This window comes from Pocillopora verrucosa, chromosome 8 (assembly GCF_036669915.1).
Source record: "Pocillopora verrucosa isolate sample1 chromosome 8, ASM3666991v2, whole genome shotgun sequence".
Lineage (NCBI taxonomy): Eukaryota > Metazoa > Cnidaria > Anthozoa > Scleractinia > Pocilloporidae > Pocillopora > Pocillopora verrucosa.
The window spans coordinates 3,333,915-3,356,801 of record NC_089319.1 but is presented as its reverse complement, the minus strand read 5'-3'; the positions used below and the strand labels follow the sequence as shown (position 1 = coordinate 3,356,801).

Sequence of the window (22,887 nt, the reverse complement as noted above, 5' to 3'; positions counted from 1 at the left end):
ATTTAAATGGTACAACGTAGGTTTTTTTTCTCTATAAAAACAGTGAATCACCTCCTTTTTTCAGTTGCAAGAAGAACATACAAGAGATTGGAGATAAAGCAGAGTGTCATGCGTTCGACCATAAGGTCACGAGGTGACCACCGTGGTGGTCATCATTAACCCTTTAACTCCCAAAAAAATTCTCCTCACCGTAAACCATACAATTCCTATGATGTTAGTTCAGAGAATCTTGTATTGGATCAACTAATTATCCCCATATTGATATTTTTCTTTATTCTCATCACTTGTCTACTTGATATTGTATCGATATTGTAAGGAGAAATTCTGTCTCGGTCATTCATGAGAGTCAAAGGCTTTATTGTTTTTTATTTGTTGTAATTTGTGCTGCTATTCAAATTTCGTCATAGATTTATCGCCCGACATGTAACGACCAAAAACAACTTTATTGTCAAGCAAAAAGAGTTTGTGTGACCAGGACTGCGAACAAAACCTCGTGTCCAGTGGGTAAGACCGATACTTGCCACGGTGAAAACGTGTTCAGCTTTAAACAGAGACAGTGCGCCACTGAGTCGTGTAGTGAAAACAACACACTGAATGGTGCTAATGTCAACTTCGACTACGAGCACGTCTCAAGTTACATGGTCTACTTAACAAGCGGACATAAACTCTTCCTTATCGAGAGTACAAATCAGCGACTTCAAGTCGAAGAAGGTGACGTCATTGGGGTACGTTTCCCCTCTACGGGGCCAGCAGCGGCATTGAAAACTAGCTCGAAAAGTTTCTCCTTCCTGTATAATATTTCAGAGATCAACGCTACCACGACACTGCGAAGTAACCGCCTTCCTTCAACAGAAGACAGTCCGACTGAACTACATTATGCTCCCTCGATAGCCATTCTGTACTCCGCTGTGTCTGAGACTAAATTTGAACACCAATTCCTTATGGCTGGACATGAGGCTGTTTCCTTTTCAGTAGGCAACTCTCGCGGAACAGAGAGCTTCACAAGAGAGGTTATTCTTCAAGAAGCCATAACAGACTTCCAATTAAAACTACCCGATGCTTTCCCCTACGGAGAAACTGTCAATGTTACAGCGGAAATAGTTTACGGTACTAATGTGACGTATGTCTGGGAATTCGGCGATGGTGAAAATGCCACAACATCAAGTCCGTGGGTAACGCACGTTTACAGGAACAAAACTGGAACAGTGACTCTTAATGTTATGGCAATAAATAAAGTAAGCTTGATGTCCATCTGGTGCACAGCTGTTATTCAAGAAAGAATCGCCGGCATGGAATTTAGGGAAACTGCATTGCTTCCTATTGAAAACGGAACTACTGCTAATATTGGCTGGCTGTTGCGTAACGGTTCGCACGTAGACTTCAATATCACTATCACATCCACAGGCGACAACCGTGCAACAAATCTCTCCAACCCCAAAGTACCTGGGGCAATATTTTTCGCCATTTATAAAACGAATTTGACGATTCCTGGCTTGTACCTGGTGTCAATCACCGCCACAAACAAAGTGAACAGTCTGAAAATCAGTGGGAACCTGAGCGTGCAACGTTCCGTCTACGGAGTACAAATGACGCACCCTGGCTTCTTGAGGACCAATCAGACGTTCAATTTCACCATTTTGCCCCACCAAGGAGAAGAATGGGCCAGATATACCCTACTTGCGATGGACGGAACCACCATTAATACCTCTGATAAAGTCATTCCACATGTGTATAGAAAGGCAGGGAGATACAAAGTTTCTTTAATAGCTTCCAACGACATTAGCTCGGTCGTGGTGCGCTGTGCAGAACTCATAGTTCAAGACGTTATCAAAGGCCTGGAATTTAGGAGTTTTAGACGCGAGGTAGGAGTAATGGAAGAGGCACGAGTGCACTGGAAGTTGAATCAAGGAAGTGAAATCTCTATTCTTGTCGACTATGGTGATGGCGAGTCAAAACTGTTTGAAAAGAACATTACAGTTGGAGACATATTTGTCGCCATTAGCCTTCATAATTACTCCGCTCCAGGGGAATATCTCGTAAATATCACGGTAACAAATCATGTGGATAGCCGTTGGATAAACACCACAATTTATGTCGAGACCCCTGTAAAACACTTGGCGTTTGCGGTAGAACGAGGTTCTCTACAAACTTTTGAGGGTGGCAGATGCAGGGGGATAAGAGATTTGTACATTGCGGTAAATGACTCCGTCACGGTAACTGCTGACATATCCAACGGCACCAACGTGAACGTGGTCTTCGACTTTGGAGAAGGTAAACCGAAAAGCAAGCATCATCCACGGGAATTCCCCACAAACGGAACGACAGAGAACCACACGTACTCTACAGAAGGAGCATATAATATCACTGTGACGCTATACAACAGAAATCAGAAAAATGGTACGGATAGATGCGAAGTTATAGTCCAATATCCAATCGACGCAGTGCTGCTCACGTCCAATTCACCTCAGCCGTCCGACCCAGGGGAAGTAGCGCTTTCTTTCCACTTCCCTGGCTACAAAGCTTCTGGACCATTTAACGTGACATACGACTTCGGAGATAATGAAACTGGAAGCTTTTTCTTACGAGATAAGAAGGGGACAAATCATTCGTATCCTAAACAAGGTGTGTATACTGCCACGGTGAAAGTATGCAACGAGATAAGTTGTGGTAATGCTTACGTCGAAATTATAATTCAAGATAAGATCCATGGACTCCAGATTTTTTCTCATTTGACGAATTTTATCGATGAGTGCCCCGGGGACAATTTCAGGCCTACAAAAGGAGTGTTTCCCAAGGAATACGACGTATTCTTTAACTCCTCTATCACAAATGGTACTAACGTAACTTACAGCTGGAATTTTTCGAGAGACAATGACGTATGCAAAGGAATGAACTGTATTCGGAAGTTTTCTTCCACGGGCAACCACACAATTTGCCTCACAGCCAAAAACAATGTCAGTAGCAAGACTGTGAACGAAACTATCATTGTTCACGAGAGTATACGTGGGGTAAAACTAAGCAATGATGGACCGGCAGAAATGAAAACGCTCATTAATTTTACTCTGAGCATGGACCAGGAAGGAACCGACTCTTGTTTTACAATCGACCTGAAAGATGGAGAACGTTTATCATACAGAAGTGGTAAAGGCAGAAAAAAATGTGATGGTGTCGAAACGTTTGAAGGATCTAAACGTTTTCCCCACATCTATAGAGAAGCAAAACCTTACTTGGTCAGTTTTAAGGGCAATAATAGCGTATCTTGTGTCAAAATTGAAAGCGAGGAAACCAAAGCCGCCATTGTGAAAGGAGAATGCAAACTTCCAACTATCAAGGCTCCGGGAATTGGAAAGAGTAAAGAAAATAGTACAAAGTTCAAAAAGTCAGAGAAGATTGAAATAAAAACAGTAAATAAACTCGTATGTTACAATTACTCGACCCGGTACTATTGGAATATGTCTCGATTAGACGACTCCGCTAGCCCGACTCCAAACCTATTCGGGGGCATTCGTTTGGACAGACCAGACTTACTAATCCCACCAAGGAAACTAGACTACGGCTTATATGAACTACAATTTAGCATCCAGATGTTGGCAGAACCAGGCGTTTACAAGATGGAGAAATTTTACATCAACATCACAAAAACGGATCTCGTAGCTTTCATCGATGGAGGTACAAAAAGGACCGTTGGTAATGAAGATCCTTTGACGTTGGACGCCGGAAAATCATATGATCCTGACACGGAGGCGGAAAAAAAATTGAATGTTGAGAGGTGCAACTGCACGTTCGCATGGTTTTGCAAAAAAGACGACGACGAAAATTATACACTACCTGAAAATCTAACCAACTTACCGCCTATTCCCACCCCCCCTGTACAAAACATTACTGCAAACGACTCCATAAGGCCACAATTAGGGGGCTGTTACGGATACGGACCTGGACAACTTAACTTCATGAAAGTGCAAGATGTGTTGAACACGACAAAAATGACACCCAACACAACCTACAGAATAAGATTCATCATCGCCAAAGACACACGAGTCTCGTACAGAGATCAGACGATAGAAGTCACACCGGGAAGCCCTCCAACTTTAGCCATCGAGTGAGTATTCAGTACTGAATTATTATCTCTGATTTTGTCTACATTTGTGTGAAATTGCCATGCATTTTTCACTTATTTCACTTTGCGACCATTTTAGATACTTTGCACACCATTTAAGTGCCACTCTCGCTAAGAGCGGTCCTCTCGACTTCTCGTCGGAAAAAGTTTTCTTTTATTTTTGCCCATGAAAAGGGTTTGGGACACATGTTTCAAAAGTCGTTTAGTTGTTCTCCAATTCTCTTTTTTTGCGTCGCTACATGCCAAAAATGATTATAGGCCAGACCACTCCTGTGGACAGCGATCGAAAGTGTAAATTTCAGAGATTTTGTCCAGCGCGCAGCGACTGCAACAATGTAGCTCACGGAATTCTATCTTGCTACAAGTTACAAGGTGTATTCAGTTAGTTTACAGACAAAATATGGAAACTTCAGCTGAAATATTTTTCTTACCAGCGTGATCAGAGGAGACCCTTCTCTTCGACCTTAATTTGCATATCAAAAAGTCACTACTTTGTACGAAAGAATTCTCAAAATGCAGGCGTTATTCAAGCTGAAAAAGCATATCAGTGCATAGTTTATACACCAATGAGGTCACGGATCTCAGTGTGGAGAAGATCAAAATTAAAGAATAAAATTTGGCACTCTGGTCATAACAGACATATCGCGTTGCTTAAAAGGACACAAAAACAAGTTAAAATGGGTTACAGTGTTTTTATTAACAAAACAACATGCATACACTCTGAAATAACTCTTGCAGTTTCTCCCAAGATTTAGTATACGGAGCCCGATGAACTAGCCCTCCTTTCCCCAGATTTGTTTCCATCACTAATGATGTTACGCTCTTATGGATTACAACGGTTTTGAGCGACAAAGTCGACATTTCCCTGCGATCATCAAAATCAACTGGACAAACCCAGCTTGATATATTGCGTGAAGTGATAGTGCAAACTTTTCTCCTTGCCATATGGCCTGTTTTGCGGGTTGTACAAATTGAAACCAAAATTAGTTAGTGTAACGAATAAGAATCGAAAGTCATTAAAATGGACTGAATTACATTTTAATGAGAAAATTAACTTTTGAAAAGGTTTACTTGATTCATGGAAAGCAAAGATTGGAGTGGCTTTGGGTATTTAAGCCCTGATTTCTCTCCTGGAATGCCGGCGTCCCAGCAGATTTGGACCCCCATAGATTTGGACCCCCCGGTCCAATCCGCTAGCGGATATGGACCCCCCATTTGGACCCCCAGCAAAACTGAGTGAAAACATCATCCTTAACGTTCTAGTAAAAATGGATGATACTTAACGTTCTAGTGCGCATTAAAGTATGTTTTTAATTCAAAACATGCGTATCGTTAATGCATAAGAACTGGCATCCCGTCGGATGTTTCTTTTGACCAAGGGAAAATGGGCAAGAATTTAGTTTAATGTCAGGAGAGAGGTCGTTTTTGAACCTTTTCCGCGATAGTCGAACACCGCTAGATTCAATAAGAGATAAACTTGTGACACTAATTTATTTTGTCATTGTTCAATGCTCGAGTGTTGGGACGACATGGTACAGTGCAAGTTGTGCGAGGAATGGTTACACATGAGCTTCGAGAGATTTAAGACTGCCCCGGAGGGCGAGTGGCTCTGCATTGTCTGCAGATCACCAGACTCTAGACGTCTTCGTAATTGTTAAGGTGTTATTTCGGATCCCTCAACAGTTAATAATCGTTAAAATTAGAAAATAAAATTGAGTTCGATGTAATAGTCTCCAATTTAGTTAAGACGTTGACATTAATGTTGATTTGCATCTGAAAATAAGCTGAGAGTTCCAATAGTTCAGAATAGAAACATTTTACTTATCATAAGCTTTACGAACGACTTGTAGTAGGAGTAGTTTCTTCGTTCTTGTTCAGAAACTGTTTAATGTTTGATGTTATTATTTCTCAAACTCAAACTCCAGTTTCAGGATTCATCGTACGTCGTTTCAAAGTTTTAAAATCCACGAGTTTCGCAACAAAAGAAAGTAATGCCTTCCAGGTAAATTTTAGTGAGTTCAATAACAAGCGGATGGCAGCTTTTACGACAAATGGCGTTGGAAACTCAGTCTCCTTTCACTGCCTCACATTCTTCTTTTTGCTCTGGATGCTAAAAAATACTTTTACTACATTTTCAGTGTCCTCTCAGGTGTTCTGCTGTTAAGAACATACCACTAACCGTTTTATTTTTTTCCAAATCAGGGCGGAAATACCCAAAGCCACTCCAATCTTTGCTTTCCATGAATCAAGTAAACATTAAACGGTAAAATTCTCATTAAAAAGTAAAATTCTCTAGACCATTTGAATAACTTTCGATTCTAATTCGTTACATTGACTAATTTTGGTTCCAACTTGTAGAACCTGCGAACAGGTCGTATAACAAAGAGAAAAGTTTGCACTATATCAAGCTAGCTTTATCCAGTTGATTTTGATGATCGCAGGGAAATGTCGAGTTTGTCGCTCAAAACCGTTGTGGTCCATAAAAGCGTAACATCATTAATGACGGAAACAAATTTGCAGAAAGGAGGGTTAGTTCATCGGGTTCCGTATACTAAATCTCGGGAGAAACTGCAAGAATTATTTTAGAGTGTATGCGTATTGTTTTGTTAATATAAACACTGTAACCTATTTCAACTTGTTTTTGTGTCCTTTTAAGCAACGCGATATGTCTGTTATGACCAGAGTGCCAAATTTTATTCTTTAATTTTGGTCTTCTCCACACTGTGCGTAGTTCATGACCTGATATTTCAACGTAAATTATCGAGAGGACGCCTTCCGATCACCTTTGTCTGCTTTGTAAGTCACACAAGCGCGCAAGCGTTACGACCGATCACGTTTACGCAACGTTTTAGGACAACTCGGCATCTAATCTCCATTCAGTTGCTGTGAAAACCTAGAATCCTCAACGTAGAAGATAAACGAACGAAGTTTGAACGGTCAAAAAGAGATCTTGGTCAATTCTAAGAATCATGCAAGTGATCCTTGACACGAGCGCAATTGAGCAAACACATTGACTTGTGTTGTTTTTAAGAAGTTGGTGGATGGAAGCTAGAGATATACCCGCGGGTTTGAGGCGATCCGTGACCTCATTGGTGTATAAACTATGCACTGATATGCTTTTTCAGCTTGATTAACGCCTGCATTTTGAGAATTCTTTCGTACAAAGTAGTGACTTTTTGATATGCAAATTAAGGTCGAAGAGAAGGGTCTCCTCTGATCACGCTGGTAAGAAAAATATTTCAGCTGAAGTTTCCACATTTTGTCTGTGAACTAACTGAATACACCTTGTAACTTATAGCAAGATAGAATTCCGTGAGCTACATTGTTGCAGTCGCTGTGCGCTGAACAAAATCTTTGAAATTTACACTTTCGATCGCTGTCCATAGGAGTGGTCTGGCCAAAAATCATTTTTGGCATGTGGCGACGCAAAAAAAAGAGAATTGGAGAACAACTAAACGATTTTTGAAACATGTGTCCTAAACCCTTTTCATGGGCAAAATATAAAAGAAAACTTTTTTCGGACAGGAAGTCTAGAGGACCGCTCTTAGCGGGAGCGGCATTTAAGCCGGTCAAACGCAGAATGAATGGTTTGTGACACGGAGCAACCAAGTCGTAGTTTTTCTTTAGCCTGGAAGAAAGCTAAGGTGGTGCACATTTTCTACACCAGTCACAGAGCACAATAAAGCTAGCCCTGAGCAATTTCGGATTGCTTTTCGATGCTCGGTTAAAATATCTCTTATCATCAGTTTGTCATTTATTGAGCACATTTTGCGGGCCGAAAAAGAGGTTCTGTCGGGCTTAAATGTATCATATCCTAGACAGTGTGCACGCTCACGTCATTTTTCAGACTGTTTTGTTGTAACTTTTTAAGTTTTTATTTCCTCAATGCCCTCCAAAACTGATAATAACAGTAATAGAGTGAAAAAAATATGTGTTTTGGGCCCTTCTCAAAATTATTTCAAGTCGGCCTAAAACATATTTATGCCCGCGAACATAAACTCTATTGTTTGATTCCTAAAGAGTCGTTCGATTAACATTTGTAGTTTTTTTTTTTCTAATGCGGTGTGGTCTTTGGTATCTCAAAGAGACTATCAAATATGTCCATGAACGCCAAATTTAAGAATCACTGAGATTAAAATGCACATAAATTTTTCAATTTTTAGTTCAGAAGGTCAACGACTTAGTAGTTTGTTGTATTCTGTTATGTACGTTGCAAAAAGGTAAATGTACTATTCAGAGAATGAAAAGACCTTTAATTGGCCATGGATATAACTTTGCCTTTTAATCCACTATGCACACTCCAGTACTGTTAACTTAAACTCAAATCCTCGTTTTTGCGGCCTCTCCAATCTCTGCCTCAAAATAATTTCGTTGCGGGCTATACACACCTGACTCTAATTTTTTTGGGAGCAGAAAAACAAAAGGGGTTTCTCGAGTTTGCTTTGAATTTATTTTATCGATATTGCATTTCAGATGCGAACAATGTGAAAAGAAAATAAACCCTTCGAGCAAACTAACTTTACAAGGGAAAGGAACGTCTAAGGGTGGTCAAAGGGTTTTCTACAGATGGGAAGTGGAAAACATAACAGACCTCGAAAAGCGCGCATCTACGCCCATAACTTCGAGAAGTCTGGTTATCAAACCCAAGACGTTTGAAGGTGGGTTCATGTCATTCATTGAAGTACGTGTAAAGTAAAAATACCAACTTGGTATAAAAATTTGCGGTATTTAAAACTGAAAATTCCCATGGTGTAGGTATCCAATCTCTTTCCGCCCTGCTGCGACCGCTATTGCTCGCGCATCTGGCTTTATTTCGAGGTACTCCATTGCGCCTCCTTACATAAGGCGCGATGAGCGCGCGCACGCCAATAACAGCGGCTTTCTTTTCATGACTGGAGCTGGTAGGGGAAGTCTATGATTTTAAAGAGTTTCATAACCTCTTACTTCATTACACTTATTTGCTGAATGGAGCAAGAGCTATGGACAAATTTCAGTGATGCATGCTACCGTACGAGAAGAAACCGTCAGAAAACATGAATTGAGAAAGAGTGCATAATGCGATCACAATCGGAAGAGGAATAATTACTGCAAACGGTTTCGATTTCACTCCAAATTCTCTTCACTGATTTAAAAGGAAGTTTATAGCTGCTAGAAGACAGAAATTTACGCTCAGATCTTCGTTCTCAAGGCTAAAACTACAGTCACCGTTTTAATACGCACCTAATACCCACAAAGTTTTGGCAGAAGCTTGTATCCTGCTTTGATGAGGGATGGTAAATACCTTTTGTTTTGCAGGCGGCAAAGTTTACGAAATCAAACTATATGGCAACATTCAGGGTGGAGAAAAAGGACTCAGTACGCTTGAAATAACTGTGAACGAACCTCCAAAGGAAGGAAGCTGTACACCTTCACCGCCTAAGGGGAACCCTTTAGATCCCATATTTACCTTGAAATGTAAAGACTTTACAGATGAAGACGAGCCGTTAATTTACGAATTCCTTTACTCGACATCGCCTGATGGAGAGAAAAAAAGTTTAGGAAGCGGATTAGAAAAGTTCCGCGAATCCGTCTCATTTCCCAGTGGTCTTCAAGATTACGAATTCAACTTATCTCTTTACGCCAAAGTTACTGACAATCTTGGAGCTGCAACGGTGGTCGAATTTACAAAAAATGTGACAGTAAGTCGAAATGTAAACTAAATTCTTTGCTTCGACCCAAAATAAGGTGAATTAGTTGTGCTTTTCTTTGAAAAGAACGTAGTAGCGTAATGCCTGATTCCACTCTCAAAGACCCTCAGCCACTCAGCAATGATGGCATGAGAAGGAGTTCTTACTCTGTTCAATTTTTGTCATTCTAAAGGTGGAAAAGAAAAAAATAAGTGTCGGAGATCTTCAAAAGAAGGCGACCGAGCAGCTTGAATCGATAATGGGCGGTGGTAACGTAAGAGAAACTGCATCGTATGTGTTAAGTGTCGCTGAAGTACTGAACGATCAGAGTCCTTCAACTGCCGAAGAAGATTTGAGCGAAGAGGACAAAAAGAAAAGCGAGGAGGTAAATAAACATTAAAATACTTTCTTAAGGATTTGAGTGGCGTTTGGCGTTAAGAATACAATAATCACTTTTTCCCAGAGCTTCAGTTATGCGATTGCGATGATAATCTGAATGAGTTCAAAATTTAAAGTGAAGGAAAAAGAATGACCCTCTATCCCTCAAAGGGTTGAAATACTAAGACAATGCACTAACCAGTTATCAAACATGTTAGGTGAAGTTGGGTTATGTCTTACAAGCCAAATTCTCACAGAAGCCGGGACTGGACCGGTTTCTGTAGCATAAAGCGAGTTTAAGTTTTGTCATTTTTTGCCCCTGTACCCTCCGTCACAAAGCATAATCGATGAGGATAGCGTTTTGACAATGACGTTTTTATTTCGTCCTCAGCTGAGAGAAAAACTCGCTATAGCTGTGGTTGATTCGGCAAAAGTATCCGAAGAAACGAGCTTATCAGATGTTGCTCAGTTTGCCAGCACTCTCACGGCAGTAACAAATAAACCTGAACAGAATACAGAGAAGATGGTGGTAAGTTGACAATTCCTTACTTAGCAAATAAGAGCCCTGTGTAAGTGTGGCCGTACCTAACAAGTGCGAGGGTTTAACATTTGTTCTCGTCGCTTCGTAATCTGTTACTTAATTGTCACCAGGACAAGGTCTCCAACCTCTATGACGATGCAAGTAAGGCGATTTTAAAGCAAGCGACGGATCACGAAGGAGCGTCCAGCGAAGAAATCAAAGGAGCCTCTGAGGCAGTGTTTGGTGGAGCAGTAAATCTCATTAAATCCGCGGATGTAAAGCAGAAAAAGCCAGAAGAGGTAATGATATCAGGCCCGGAAAAAAGTTTCCGTTGGTATTTTCAAGTAATATATATGGCAGTTTGTCCACTGAGTATCGAAAGTGCCCCGGAAAGTTGTTGCTTTTGCCGTACCTCGTTTAACAATTGATCTAAACCTTTTGCTGTCTGTTAACGTTCTTTTAAAGCGTTAAATCGTCATGGAAATATTTTGAAAATTCTCTGATTATTTAATTAATACATAAAATGTCCTAGATTTCAAAAGACCATCCTTTTACATATCATCAGTGATTAAGAATCTCCCCCTTAAATTTGTCTCATGGCTGTGATTGACATGATACCCCAATTGTGTTTTCTTTCTGTTGTAATTTGGCTACAACTAGACTACAATGGAGATCTCTGGAGTGTACATCTTAAAAAAAAGCTTAGTTATTGACGTAATTTGAAAGAAATTAATGAGGTAAAAGCTCATATTTGGTAATGAGTTCGCTTGTTTTGATTTAAGTGCCTCAACCTACATGAGTTACATTTACCTCAAGGAAAATTCATTGAAGGAATGTCACAGCGCAGGACATTTTTTAAAATTCTGCGTTGTTTTTTATTTTTTTGTAGTCGTCCGGTGAGAACAAAAATAATACTCAGATGAAGAAAGTTCTTGGTACTCTGGATACTTTGTCTCAAGCTCTCACAGCATCCAAAGTTCCGGGTGAAGAAGCCACAACAATTGACACACCGTCTTTGTCAATGGGAGTTTCCAAGGAAGATATTGAAACTTTAGGAAAGAAGCCAGTCACGATCGGTAACAGCCAGGGGGCGGAAGTAAAACTTCCAGAGAATTCGACAGCTTTCGGCAACGGAACTCTTGATCAAGTGGTATGTAATATTCCCGTTAAACAATTAACTATATCTGACAATAATTCATCGATGTAGAGGTAGATGTCCACCACTTTTAAGGTTAATAATTTTTTTAGTATTTACCACACAGGAACAAATGAAAGTAGTTTATTTCTGTAAATGTACTGAGAAAAAGGTGGGAGATCAGACTATTAATGGGCGGTCTTGTCTCTTCGGCTGTCCGGGGGGGAAGTATTACTAGCTAATCACTTCCAAGCTGACCAATCAGCAGTACAGTTGCAGATATTTGAGGCACTTGCTTTAGCCCTACTTTTCAAAATTAATTCAAAGACAGAAACAAATTTGAAAAGATTTAACTATAACCATCACAACAAAAGCAAAAAATGTGTAATATGTTCATACATGATATCTTGGGTCTTTCTGTAATTGTTATATGCATGTTTGTTTAATAAAGCAAAGCCTTACTTAGCGCATTTTTTTGGGTGTTATTAACACACTGATTCAATGTTTTGTGGTGATTTCAGGCAATGTTGTCTGAAATTAATCTCTATCCCGGTGGCCAAGCTTCGAAACAGATAAATAACAGCAAGCTTGTAAGCTTTACTTTCTACACGTCAGTGAACAAAAGCCGCGAAGAATTCAGTGTCAAACTTTTAGAGCCGGGAAAGGAAATCAGTGTCATGGTGCCCCGAAAGCAGCCCGAGGTCGAAAGACATCCAACACATGATAAGCTTCACGCGTCTACATTCAAGCTACACAAATTTGTCATACTTGACAATTCGTCCGCTGTTACCATTGAAACCAAGCCAGAGCTTCCAGTGGAAGTGGAAATGTACGTGAAAGTGGGAGGCGAGCCAAATCCTTCCCAAGGGGAGTTCGACTTTAATGTAACACTTTCGGCCGGTCGCACAAATTCGCTTAACTCTACAATTCCATCCTCTTCCTATGAATACCTCCTCTCTAATGATGTGTTAAACTGGACGGCCGCGGGGAACTACTCTGTTATGGTGCGTTACAAGCTTCCAGAGAACCGTTCATTCACCGAGGACCAGCTTGGAGACGGAATAGGATATAACTTTTCGGTGTACACGTCAAGCTGTTTGTATCATGACCCAAAAACTAACATTTGGAGAACAGACGGTGTCAAGGTATTAAAACTAATAACAATATTAATAGTAAGTTGTTTCACGTTTTGCACGCATGCACAGGCTTTGATCTATTTCATTTATGTCTGTAGCATGAAGGAAAATGTCACAACGAGCCAATCAGAAATGAAAAAAAAAAAAACAAAGAAACAAAAAACCAGCAAATGCCCTGAATTAAAAAACGGGATTGACTGGTTTTGCACTTGCTTCACTGAGGGTCTATTGTTTCCAAGATAGAGCTCATCGACAGTAATTCTTCCCAGAAGCATTGAAGTAGGATGAAAGATTATTTTACTCTTCCGTAATAAAGAAAATACAAATTGGAACCTATTGAATCTAAAGATCATTTGCGGAACTTTCGCTCAAACTCCAAGGGTGTTACTTGGTTTGAAACGCGGTGGCCAAAAAACTAACGATCATTATAATAAATTATGATTATAATAATAGTTATAATAATGTTGATAAAAGTAATAATAGATAAATATAAAAAATTAGGATTCATCTTCAAAATGAAAAGTATTTGTCAAACCTGACCGTAAAAGATCGAAGTGTGCGACTTGTCCTCTTTGCGGCCTTAACCATCGTTCTTTTGTTTTGTAGGTGGGACCGAAATCAAATGTTACACACACGGAGTGTCTCACCAACCACTTGACAACATTTGGGAGCAACTTCTTTGTTGCACCAAACACGATTGACTTCAAGAATTTAAGTCCTGATCAGCTCTTAGAAAGTCCACACGCCCTCGTTGCAGTCTGCGTCATCCTTGGTTTTTATTTGTTGTGTCTTATTCCGGCAAGAAAAGCTGACAAGAATGACGCACTCAAGGTAATCAGGAACTAACCATCATCTCTCAACCGTTTGACCCCTAAGGTCAGATTGTTAATTCTCCCCTCTAGCTGCTACACATTTTTCTGTAAATTAGTCTCAAAAATTTGCTGTTAGATCAAGATAACAACTTGTATGTGATAATGTTTCGCATTCTTATGACTTTTTTACTGGATAAGGGAGAAATTACAAGTTAATCACTTAAAAAAGTCAAAGGGTTTAACACCTGTCTGATTTAAACAATCAAACCAATTTTGTGTATTCCTTAGTGTTGCAGAAACTAGTTTTGGTTGTAACTTAACACCTCGCATCTTCATCAGTGTTTTGTTTGAGAGAAGTGCAAAAGACGCCTTTGTCGCCTTGGAGTGCATTCTCACGGTGGCTACAACACACATTTCAGATCCACACACTACTACATCCTGCTTCTCTTTTCCAATTTTAAGTGGGAACCCTTAAACCACATTAACCTGTTGATTTAACTTCAGCCTATTAACATCATTAAATATTATTTTTACAGACCGGAGTAACTCCACTGCCCGATAACGATTCTCGAGATACGTATTGCTATGAGGTTCAAGTCCATACGGGATTTGTTCGCGGGGCCGGATCAAGTGCAGAGGTATCCATTGTAGTTACTGGCGCTCTGGGTGACAGTGAGCCACGAGTGATGAAAGATCCAAAACGAAAAACGTTTAAAACAGGTTTGTTTATTTGTTTTATAATTTTGCCAGCAATGTGGGTCAAAGTAAAACCGTAGTCAAACCGTTCTTGGCACAATTTTTATTTCACATTGTAAACACTCTAAATGTTCAAAAATAATACACGAAGCTCCACCAAGGAAATACTTTTGCAGGATAAAAAATAATCAATAATAATAATAATACCAAATAGTGGTAAAAAAGAATCAAAACGAAAGAAGAAATGCTTGAGATGAAAATGACTGGCGCAGATTACAAACGATGACCACGAAAAATAAGCATACTGATTGAAACAAACTGTAATCTAGGCAGCTCTTTAAGACATTTCTATACCTCTCAAATGCAATAAAATTATGTTTAAACTGGTCGAGTCGGTGAGTTCTTGTGAGGGAAAACCCTGAAACTGACAGAGAAAAAGAGGTGCATTTCAGTTGTAAGTCCAAACTTGAATCATAGTATACGTCGGTGACTGAATAAGAGAACCGACAGATTTCTTTGTTGACATTTTAACTCCCATGAGTGACCAAGACAGAACTTCTCATTACAATATCATTACCAAATCAACCAGATAAGTGATGAGAGTAAAGAAAAATAGCAATTTAGGGATAATTGGTTGATACAATACTAAATTCTCTGAACTAACATTATAAGAATTAAGTAAATGGTTTGAACCCAGGAGTATCAGTAATTCGTGTAGTGTGATCGTCCGGGTGAGTGTAGTTCTGAAAAGAACTGTTGTTGGTGACTGACGTTTCGACTATCTGTGCGATAGTCATCTTCAGAGTCAAGTGAGGAGTAGTTGTCAGTCGATGATGTTATAAAGTCTGGTCTGTTGAACGTGATTGGTCTGTTTAGCCGTGATGTGATTGGCTGGAAGACAACAGACAGGGAGCGATTTATAAGATCGAATGCTCCGACTGCCAGGCCTCCTACATTGGTGAGACTGGTAGAAACCTTAACACGCGACTAACTGAACACAAACGAGCAACTAGAAATGGCGATGTAAACAATCACATTTCTGAACATCACCGACAAACTAATCACAGAATCGACTGGGACTCTGCTAAATGCTTAACCTGCAGTACAAACTATTTTCAACGACTGACTCTGGAAAGCTGGTTCACTAACTTAGAACAGACGCCTCTCAACAGATGTCAACAATTACCAGCACCTTACAAACGACTCATTAACGACGTCAACAAACCGACAAACAGACCGACAAACAACAGACGGATCGAAACCGACCAATGACTGTTAACAAACTCTACACGAGTCTTCCAGCCAATCACATCACGGCTAAACAGACCAATCACGTTCAACAGACCAGACTTTATAACATCATCGACTGACAACTACTCCTCACTTGACTCTGAAGATGACTATGGCACAGATAGTCGAAACATCAGTCACCAACAACAGTTCTTTTCAGAACTACACTCACCCGGACGATCACACTACACGAATTATTATAAGAATTGTATGGTTGACAGTAAGGAGAATTACAAATTTGATCTGTGAGTTAAAGGGTTAAAGGCTATTGTCTGGACCAGCTTCCCTTAGGATGCAATCATTTTTTAACACAATGACTGATAGAGAAGAACCATCGTCATGGCTTTTCCAGCAAGACAACCCATTCCGATTGTACTAAAACAATAATGAGTTCATTTTCTGTATGTTTTGTGTCAGTTCATATTTTCCATCTTTCATAGGGGCTGTCGATGCTTTTCTCTTAACTGTTCCCCAGTCTCTTGGAAACTTAAAACAGATTCGCGTGTGGCACAATAACGGTGGGACTTATCCATCGTGGAATCTTCTGCGCATCATGATCCAAGACATACAAACTGATCAGAGGTGGTGGTTTGTGTGTGACGACTGGTTGGCGGTCGAGGAAGGTGACGGCAAAATCGAGAAGACTCTTTTCCCTGCGTCCAAGAAAGAACTAACAAAATTCAACGTCCTTTTCACGTCTGAAGTAAGGAAGAATCTCACCGATGGCCATATTTGGTTTTCGGTTGTTGCTCGGCCACCAAGAAGCAACTTCACAAGAGTTCAGCGTTTGACTTGTTGTTTGTCCATACTACTGTGTACGATGGTTTCAAATGCCATGTTTTATAAAATAGGCCAATACGAAACGCCCAAGAACGCAATCAACATCATGGGCTTCAGTTTCTCCATTCGCTCTGTATATATCGGAATCATAAGTAGCGTTGTCGTCTTCCCTATAAATCTCATTATTGTTACCTTGTTCCGGAAAGCAAAGCCGAAGGAAAATCGATACTCAGTGAAAACAGAGGGAGAAGAGATAGATGATATTGACATCGAGATGGGTGGAGAGAGGAAGAAAACTGCGCAGAAAAAAGGCCTTCCTCACTGGTTTGTGTACGTGGCATACGGCATTGCATTCTTAGCCGTGGTTACATCGGGGTCTTTCGTGGTAATGTATGGCATGCAGTTTGGTTCTGATAAATCAGCAGCGTGGCTTTCTTCCATGACAATAAGCTTTCTGCAAGATATATTACTAAATCAACCAATTAAGGTCTTTGCATTAGCGACACTTTTCGCTCTCCTCATCAAAGACCCCAAAAAAGCCGAGGGAGATTCATATGCCGAAGTTAACGCCCTGGCGACCGACGAAGAGTGGCTGCACAAAAACACAGAAGATCTTGATGATGAGACGCAAAAGGCTTTGAAGACCCTAATCATTGACAAACCGCCAGACGAGGCGAAGCTGGAGATCGCCCGTCAGCTGCGCATGAAAGAAAAGCAGATGAAGTCAATTATCCAAGAAATTGCCTGGTACATTATCTTCTTGTTGGTTCTACTAACCATTAGCTACGGAAACAGGGACTTAAAAACATCGCAAGTGACCCGGTACATGCAGAACATCTTCGAGAAAGCTACCTACAGCGGGAATCTTACATTTAATAAGGTAGGCCGGTACTAATAAGAGTGGACTCGAATTGCTTTACATTATTGTAGCAAGTAGGTAGAAGGGGACGATGTCTACAGAACGAGAATCTGTAGAGAGTTCTAGCTGATGTAATATTATTTAATAACTTTATTTTTCATGGCGGACATATTCTGGCTTTGAGGGGTGTGTTGTGCCTTGGGGTAGACCCTGCCTCTTTAAATTATTTGCAAGGGAACAGTATGAGATGTCACGCTTGGAATAATTCTTTTTTTAGGGTTTTCTTCTGATATGAATCTTTCTTATCTTTCGCAAGATACGAGATTACTGATGAGCAACAGTGAACATTTCATCTCTCTTGTTCCTTGGGTACCATGAACACGCTCAGCGCATCAAAATGTCATGATGGACGTGATAAATACTTGTATAATCAAAATAAATCTTTTCGAAGTTTTCCTCTCACACGACCATTTATTATTCTTTGCTAGGTACATGAGATTAACCATTATTGGAAATGGTTGAATGAGACTTTCATCCCATCTTTGAATCCAGAATTCTTCTACAATAATTCAACTCAGTATGAAGAGGGTTACCTCGCTGACACACCAAACGCTTGGCTGTTGGGCGTGGCACGACTTAGGCAGTTGAGGATCAAGAAAGGCAAGTTATTAAATGTTTTCCGTGAGATATTTTGTCAAAGAAAGGAGAGATCTAAAACACAAAAAGGAAGTGGACCCATCCAGTGAGGCTACTTTTTCAAAACGAAATTTAAGAACTAACGACACTGGGACTGATAAGTAGTTTTACGGTTTCAAGCACTCTCCACTTTTGAATTTCAGTGAAAAAAAGAATGCTTTAAGAGGCCTCGGCGCCTTTAAGTTGAGGCACAATGAAAAAACTCTGAGGGTTGAGAATTGAAAGCTGGTAGTTCCTTGAGAACTTTTGGTGGACACCGTTGCGAATGTTCTTTTAGACCAAAAAATTTCTAGATGTGAGGTACACGTTGTAACCTTTCAATTTGGGCCTCAAAGGGAATGAAAGGCGGTTATATTTATATCAAGTCTTTATGTGCTTACACCGGAATGGAAACTCTTAAGGCATTTGAGCACTTAGAGCACGTTTGCGAAGGTGGTTTTGCTGACGAATAAATGTTTGCCTCGTTACAGACACCTGCAAATACAAGAGAGCCTTTCATCATGTCATCAGCGAGTGCAATGATTTCTACAGCATGGAATTGGAGGACCAAGGCTCATATTTACCTGGATGGAAAGTGAAACCGCTTATACCACCACTTAATTCATCATCACCCGCTCCCAGTGCCTCTCCCACCCCAAGTCAAGAGCCTCAAGTCCCAGGTCCTTGGGCGTACCAGAGCGGAACGGAGTTGAAGACTTACCCATACTGGGGTTACAAAGCCACATACAGCGCTGGAGGTAAATGGTACCGCTCTATAATTTAGCAATAGACCTAATATGTATCAGTTTGAATGACAGTAGATTTTGAACATGGCTTCCGGTTGCATGATCTTATGAAACACCTTGGCCTCACCTTAACCAGTTGTGCGTCTTAAGAATGAATCAAGCTGTCTATGATCCGCATGACTTTGTAGTATCAGTCCACATTATCCTAAAGATAACATTTTCCTGATGAAAAATAACAGCCCTAATGGAGAGAGTACATTTTTTTAAACTACTACAAGAGTTTTAAGAACTCTTTCCAATTTCTTGTTTCGTCATCTTCTACTTTTGTTCCTTCACTGTAGTTATACCATCAAGAGATCAAATGCTTCCTCTTACGAGATCTTAATTTATAAAAGGAACTTCAAGTTCGATTCTCTGTTTCCAGATCTGTGTAGCTCACCAGGTGTGTGCACTCACTAACATTTGTCTCTCTATTTTGAAGGATACGTGCAAATGTTGCCCAAGGATATAAACGAGACCCTCACGATAACGGGAAACCTAAGTTTAAGCAAATGGTTGGACCGTTACACGAGAGCTGTCTTCTCTGAGTTTGCGATTTACAACGCAAACACTAATCTGTTCTGCGTTGTCACGCTGTTGTTTGAACAACTTCCCACCGGAAGTCTGACTCCGTATCCCAGCATTCTGACTCTACGTCTCTTCCGGTACGTTGGAGGCGAAATGTACTTTGTCTTGACGTGCGAAATTGTATACCTTTTGTTCAGCACATTCTTCGTGGTCAAAGAGATAAAGATGTTCGTAAAGAAAGGAAGGAAGCACCTCAAGAATCCATGGAGCATTCTGGAAATTCTTGTGACTCTGCTATCTCTGTCTGCAGTGGGACTATACTTCGCAAGGCTAAAATTCACCGAAGATGCGATAAGGGATATGAACACAGACCGAACTGGTTTTGTCAGCTTCCATTACACAGCTTTCCTAGACGAGTGGCTCAAGTGCATCATGGGCCTCATTGTGTTCTTCTCGTTCTTGAAATTGTTCCGTCTCTTGCGATTCAACCGTCGTATGTCACTGCTGCAGCAAGTCCTCAAAAGGTCGTTCATCGAGTTGTTATCATTCATGTTTATGTTTGCACTTGCGTTCCTAGCCTTTGCACTTCTTGCATGCCTAGTTTTTGGGCAGGCAATGGAGGGGTTTGGGACATTTTTAAGAAGCTGCGCCTCTTTGATGGATACAATACTCGGCAAGTTCACCTTGAAGGAAATGTTTTCAGCCAATCGGGTTATTGGACCAATTTTCTTCTATACATACACAGTGACCATGGTGTTTGTGCTCATTAACATGTTCCTTTCCATTATTAACGATGCGTTTGCCGAAGTGCGCAGCGATGTGGAAAAACAGTCCAATGAATACGAAATAGTGGACTTCATGGTTCATCGGCTGAAAGAAAACATCGGCAAGTCGATCGGTCATGCCATACACCCAGTGTACAAAGAACCGAAGAGTGAACTAGAACTCAATTTTGATAGAATCGCCGATGACGCGGATAATGCCATGCATTTCATGAGGAACATCACATTCGAAGATATGAGGAAGACGCGTTGGTTCCAAAGCGAAAACTGCACGGAAAAGAAGAAAAACCTGATGAGGCTGTTAATGGAAGTGGATTGGGACTATTACGAGGAAGAACTTTGTGATTCTATTCCAGTTTTCGAGAAGTTCCTTAACCAGTACAGCGAAGATGAGCTAGAGAGTGTCTTGCAGTATTATCAACAAAAGCGGATGGTGGAGGATATGGTCTTTGATCAAGTCAACGGTTCTGGTGACGACGATGACTCCTCTGATGAAAGTAACAGTGACAGCGATGATAGCAACGATGACAGCGACGGAATTAACAGCGACGACGAAAAATTGAGTGATGACGAGAAGGGATCGGAGGAGGATGTCGACGATGAAACAAATCCGCTGGCGAAAGAAATCGATGTAAGGGTCGGCAGCTCGGTTAGCCATCGTGGAAGCGTAATGGTTAATCTTGGCACTGAAATGGAACCAAGCAGAATTCAGAGTCCTTCTTTCTTGATCACTGATACAGAACCAACTGCTAAAGAAAACTTGACGCGAAACACTCCAAGTGCAGACGGAAGAAGCAGCTTCAGTGACTCCCAAGCCGAAGCGACCGAAAACGAACTAATTCAAATATTACGCGATGTACAGAGAAATGTAGAGAGTCGTTGCGCCACAGATGCCGAGATAGAAAGCATTTTCGGAGACTCCTTGTCTGTTGATGGTGTTCAACCGCTTAAGTTCGACAGTGAACCTGAAAATACAGGCAGCAAGAAGAAGAATGACAAGAAGCGAAAGAAGAAGAAAGAAAATAAAGAGAAGATGATACGAGAGAAAAATACAAAAGACGCTTGGGTTGTAGCAACCGACGAAAAAGCAGATAATACATCGACCGGTGAACCTCAAGAACAAAAAGTGGAGAGAAGGAAGGAAAAGAAAGGAAAGAGAAAAGAGAACACAGAAGAATTAGAGAGGCCTTTAACTGATCCTTGCACTAGAGATGAAGTGGATGAGGAATTGCTGAAACCCAAAAAGAAAGGAAATAAACAAGGTGCAGGTGCAAATGAAGGTGGAGAGGAGACCGCTAAACCAAAAATCAAGAAAAAGAAGGCCAAGGAATTTGCAGTAGAGGATTCAACGGGAGGGGACATCGAGGAAGAAACCAATGTGGAAACAGGGAAGAAGGATAAAAAGAAAAAGAAGAAGAAAAGGCAGGAACACACAGATGAAGCAGCTCAGATGGACCCGGAAATGGACGAGAAACCCCAAAATGAAACTAAGAAGAAAAAGAAACAAAAATTGAACCAGTCGACTGTTGATGACGACGATGGTCGCAGTTCTGTAAGATCAAACGACACCGAAAAAACACTACTCGAAGTAAGGCCGCCGAAGAAAAAAAAGGAAAAGAAAACAAAGCCAACAGGCAAGGAGATTGGACCGCGGGACGAGAGTGAGTGTTAGATCTGAAACAGTTGAACTATACTCCGACAGAAGTTAACTGAATCTACAACACTAGATTAAAAGTATAAGTACAGGCATTCGCCAATCCTAGTTTGACCTTGTAAAAAAATTTTATGATAGAAAAATGCGATTTTCATTTCTTCGCTTAATTCTAGTTGAGAAAACGTACGTATCGAAGCCGATGTGTTATCTAGACGCCCGTTTGCAAGGTGTTTCTTAAGTTAAAATTTAATGAACGATGAAAGCTTCTTAGGATACAAAGCGACTATGTAAGCAAGTGTCTCGTTTCAACGATTTAGACAAAACTCTAGAAACTCAGGAGCTCGTAACCAACGGTGCATGAGGCCATCATTCTACAAAAACAAAAGAGCGGGCTTAGAGTCATACCTTATAGCCCCGGTACCAACCCTTTGCCGTCATGCTAAAGAGAACAAGAGCGAGACAGGGCTTTTGCTCAAGACTATGTTGTACATTTTGCTGAAGTAGCATCTCCAGTATGCCATTTGCTACCCGCTTGATTTCCTTTCAAATCAGCTTCCAACGAAACAGACAGACGATCTGTCTTTATTTAACAAAACATCTTCCCTTGAAACCCTTTAAGAGACTTCGTGAGGAAAACGCGAGGTAGATGTGGCCATCCAACAAAGTAAAACCAAAATAAGAGATTTGCACCCTTCACTAAGACAAAGAGCCGCTCTGTTTCTTTATAAATGAGACACTGGTAAATAAACGTACAACTTCTATTACGCTTATAATTTTCGTAGCGTGAAATAATAAGAAAAATTGTAAATAGGCATTTTGTGGTAGATTAAAACTAGTTTTAACGCCACACGGTATTGGTTTATGACTCTTCATGGTCCCAAGTTCAATGTCATGTTTAAGTTGGATAAATACTTGAACTCTCTGAAATGGCGCCTTGCAGTCAAGTTTGTGTTTTAGCAAAAGCAGCGGGTCTGTTTTCGTCAGTCAGTTCTGAAATGGTATGCTCCACATATCCACGTGAACAATTTACTCATAGCGACCACTTTGATTTTACAAGTGCACGCAGTATTGTGT

At 40.6% G+C, this 22,887-nt stretch overlaps 1 protein-coding gene across 1 annotated transcript in view; it reads left to right on the top strand.

The window, feature by feature from the left end:
• LOC131791009 (polycystin-1) overlaps positions 1–22,660 on the top strand; it is a 33,652-nt gene extending 10,992 nt beyond the window's left edge. The window contains exons 13-26 of the mRNA XM_059108312.2: positions 408–4,099; positions 8,591–8,775; positions 9,413–9,795; positions 9,977–10,168; positions 10,553–10,690; positions 10,813–10,980; positions 11,571–11,831; positions 12,338–12,961; positions 13,559–13,783; positions 14,301–14,484; positions 16,191–17,410; positions 17,878–18,049; positions 18,556–18,822; positions 19,292–22,660. Of these exons, the coding sequence (XP_058964295.2) occupies positions 408–4,099; positions 8,591–8,775; positions 9,413–9,795; positions 9,977–10,168; positions 10,553–10,690; positions 10,813–10,980; positions 11,571–11,831; positions 12,338–12,961; positions 13,559–13,783; positions 14,301–14,484; positions 16,191–17,410; positions 17,878–18,049; positions 18,556–18,822; positions 19,292–21,831 (10,251 nt within the window). The 3' untranslated portion in view covers positions 21,832–22,660. The remainder of the gene's footprint in view (positions 1–407; positions 4,100–8,590; positions 8,776–9,412; positions 9,796–9,976; positions 10,169–10,552; positions 10,691–10,812; positions 10,981–11,570; positions 11,832–12,337; positions 12,962–13,558; positions 13,784–14,300; positions 14,485–16,190; positions 17,411–17,877; positions 18,050–18,555; positions 18,823–19,291) is intronic.
• Positions 22,661–22,887: the final 227 nt, after the last annotated feature.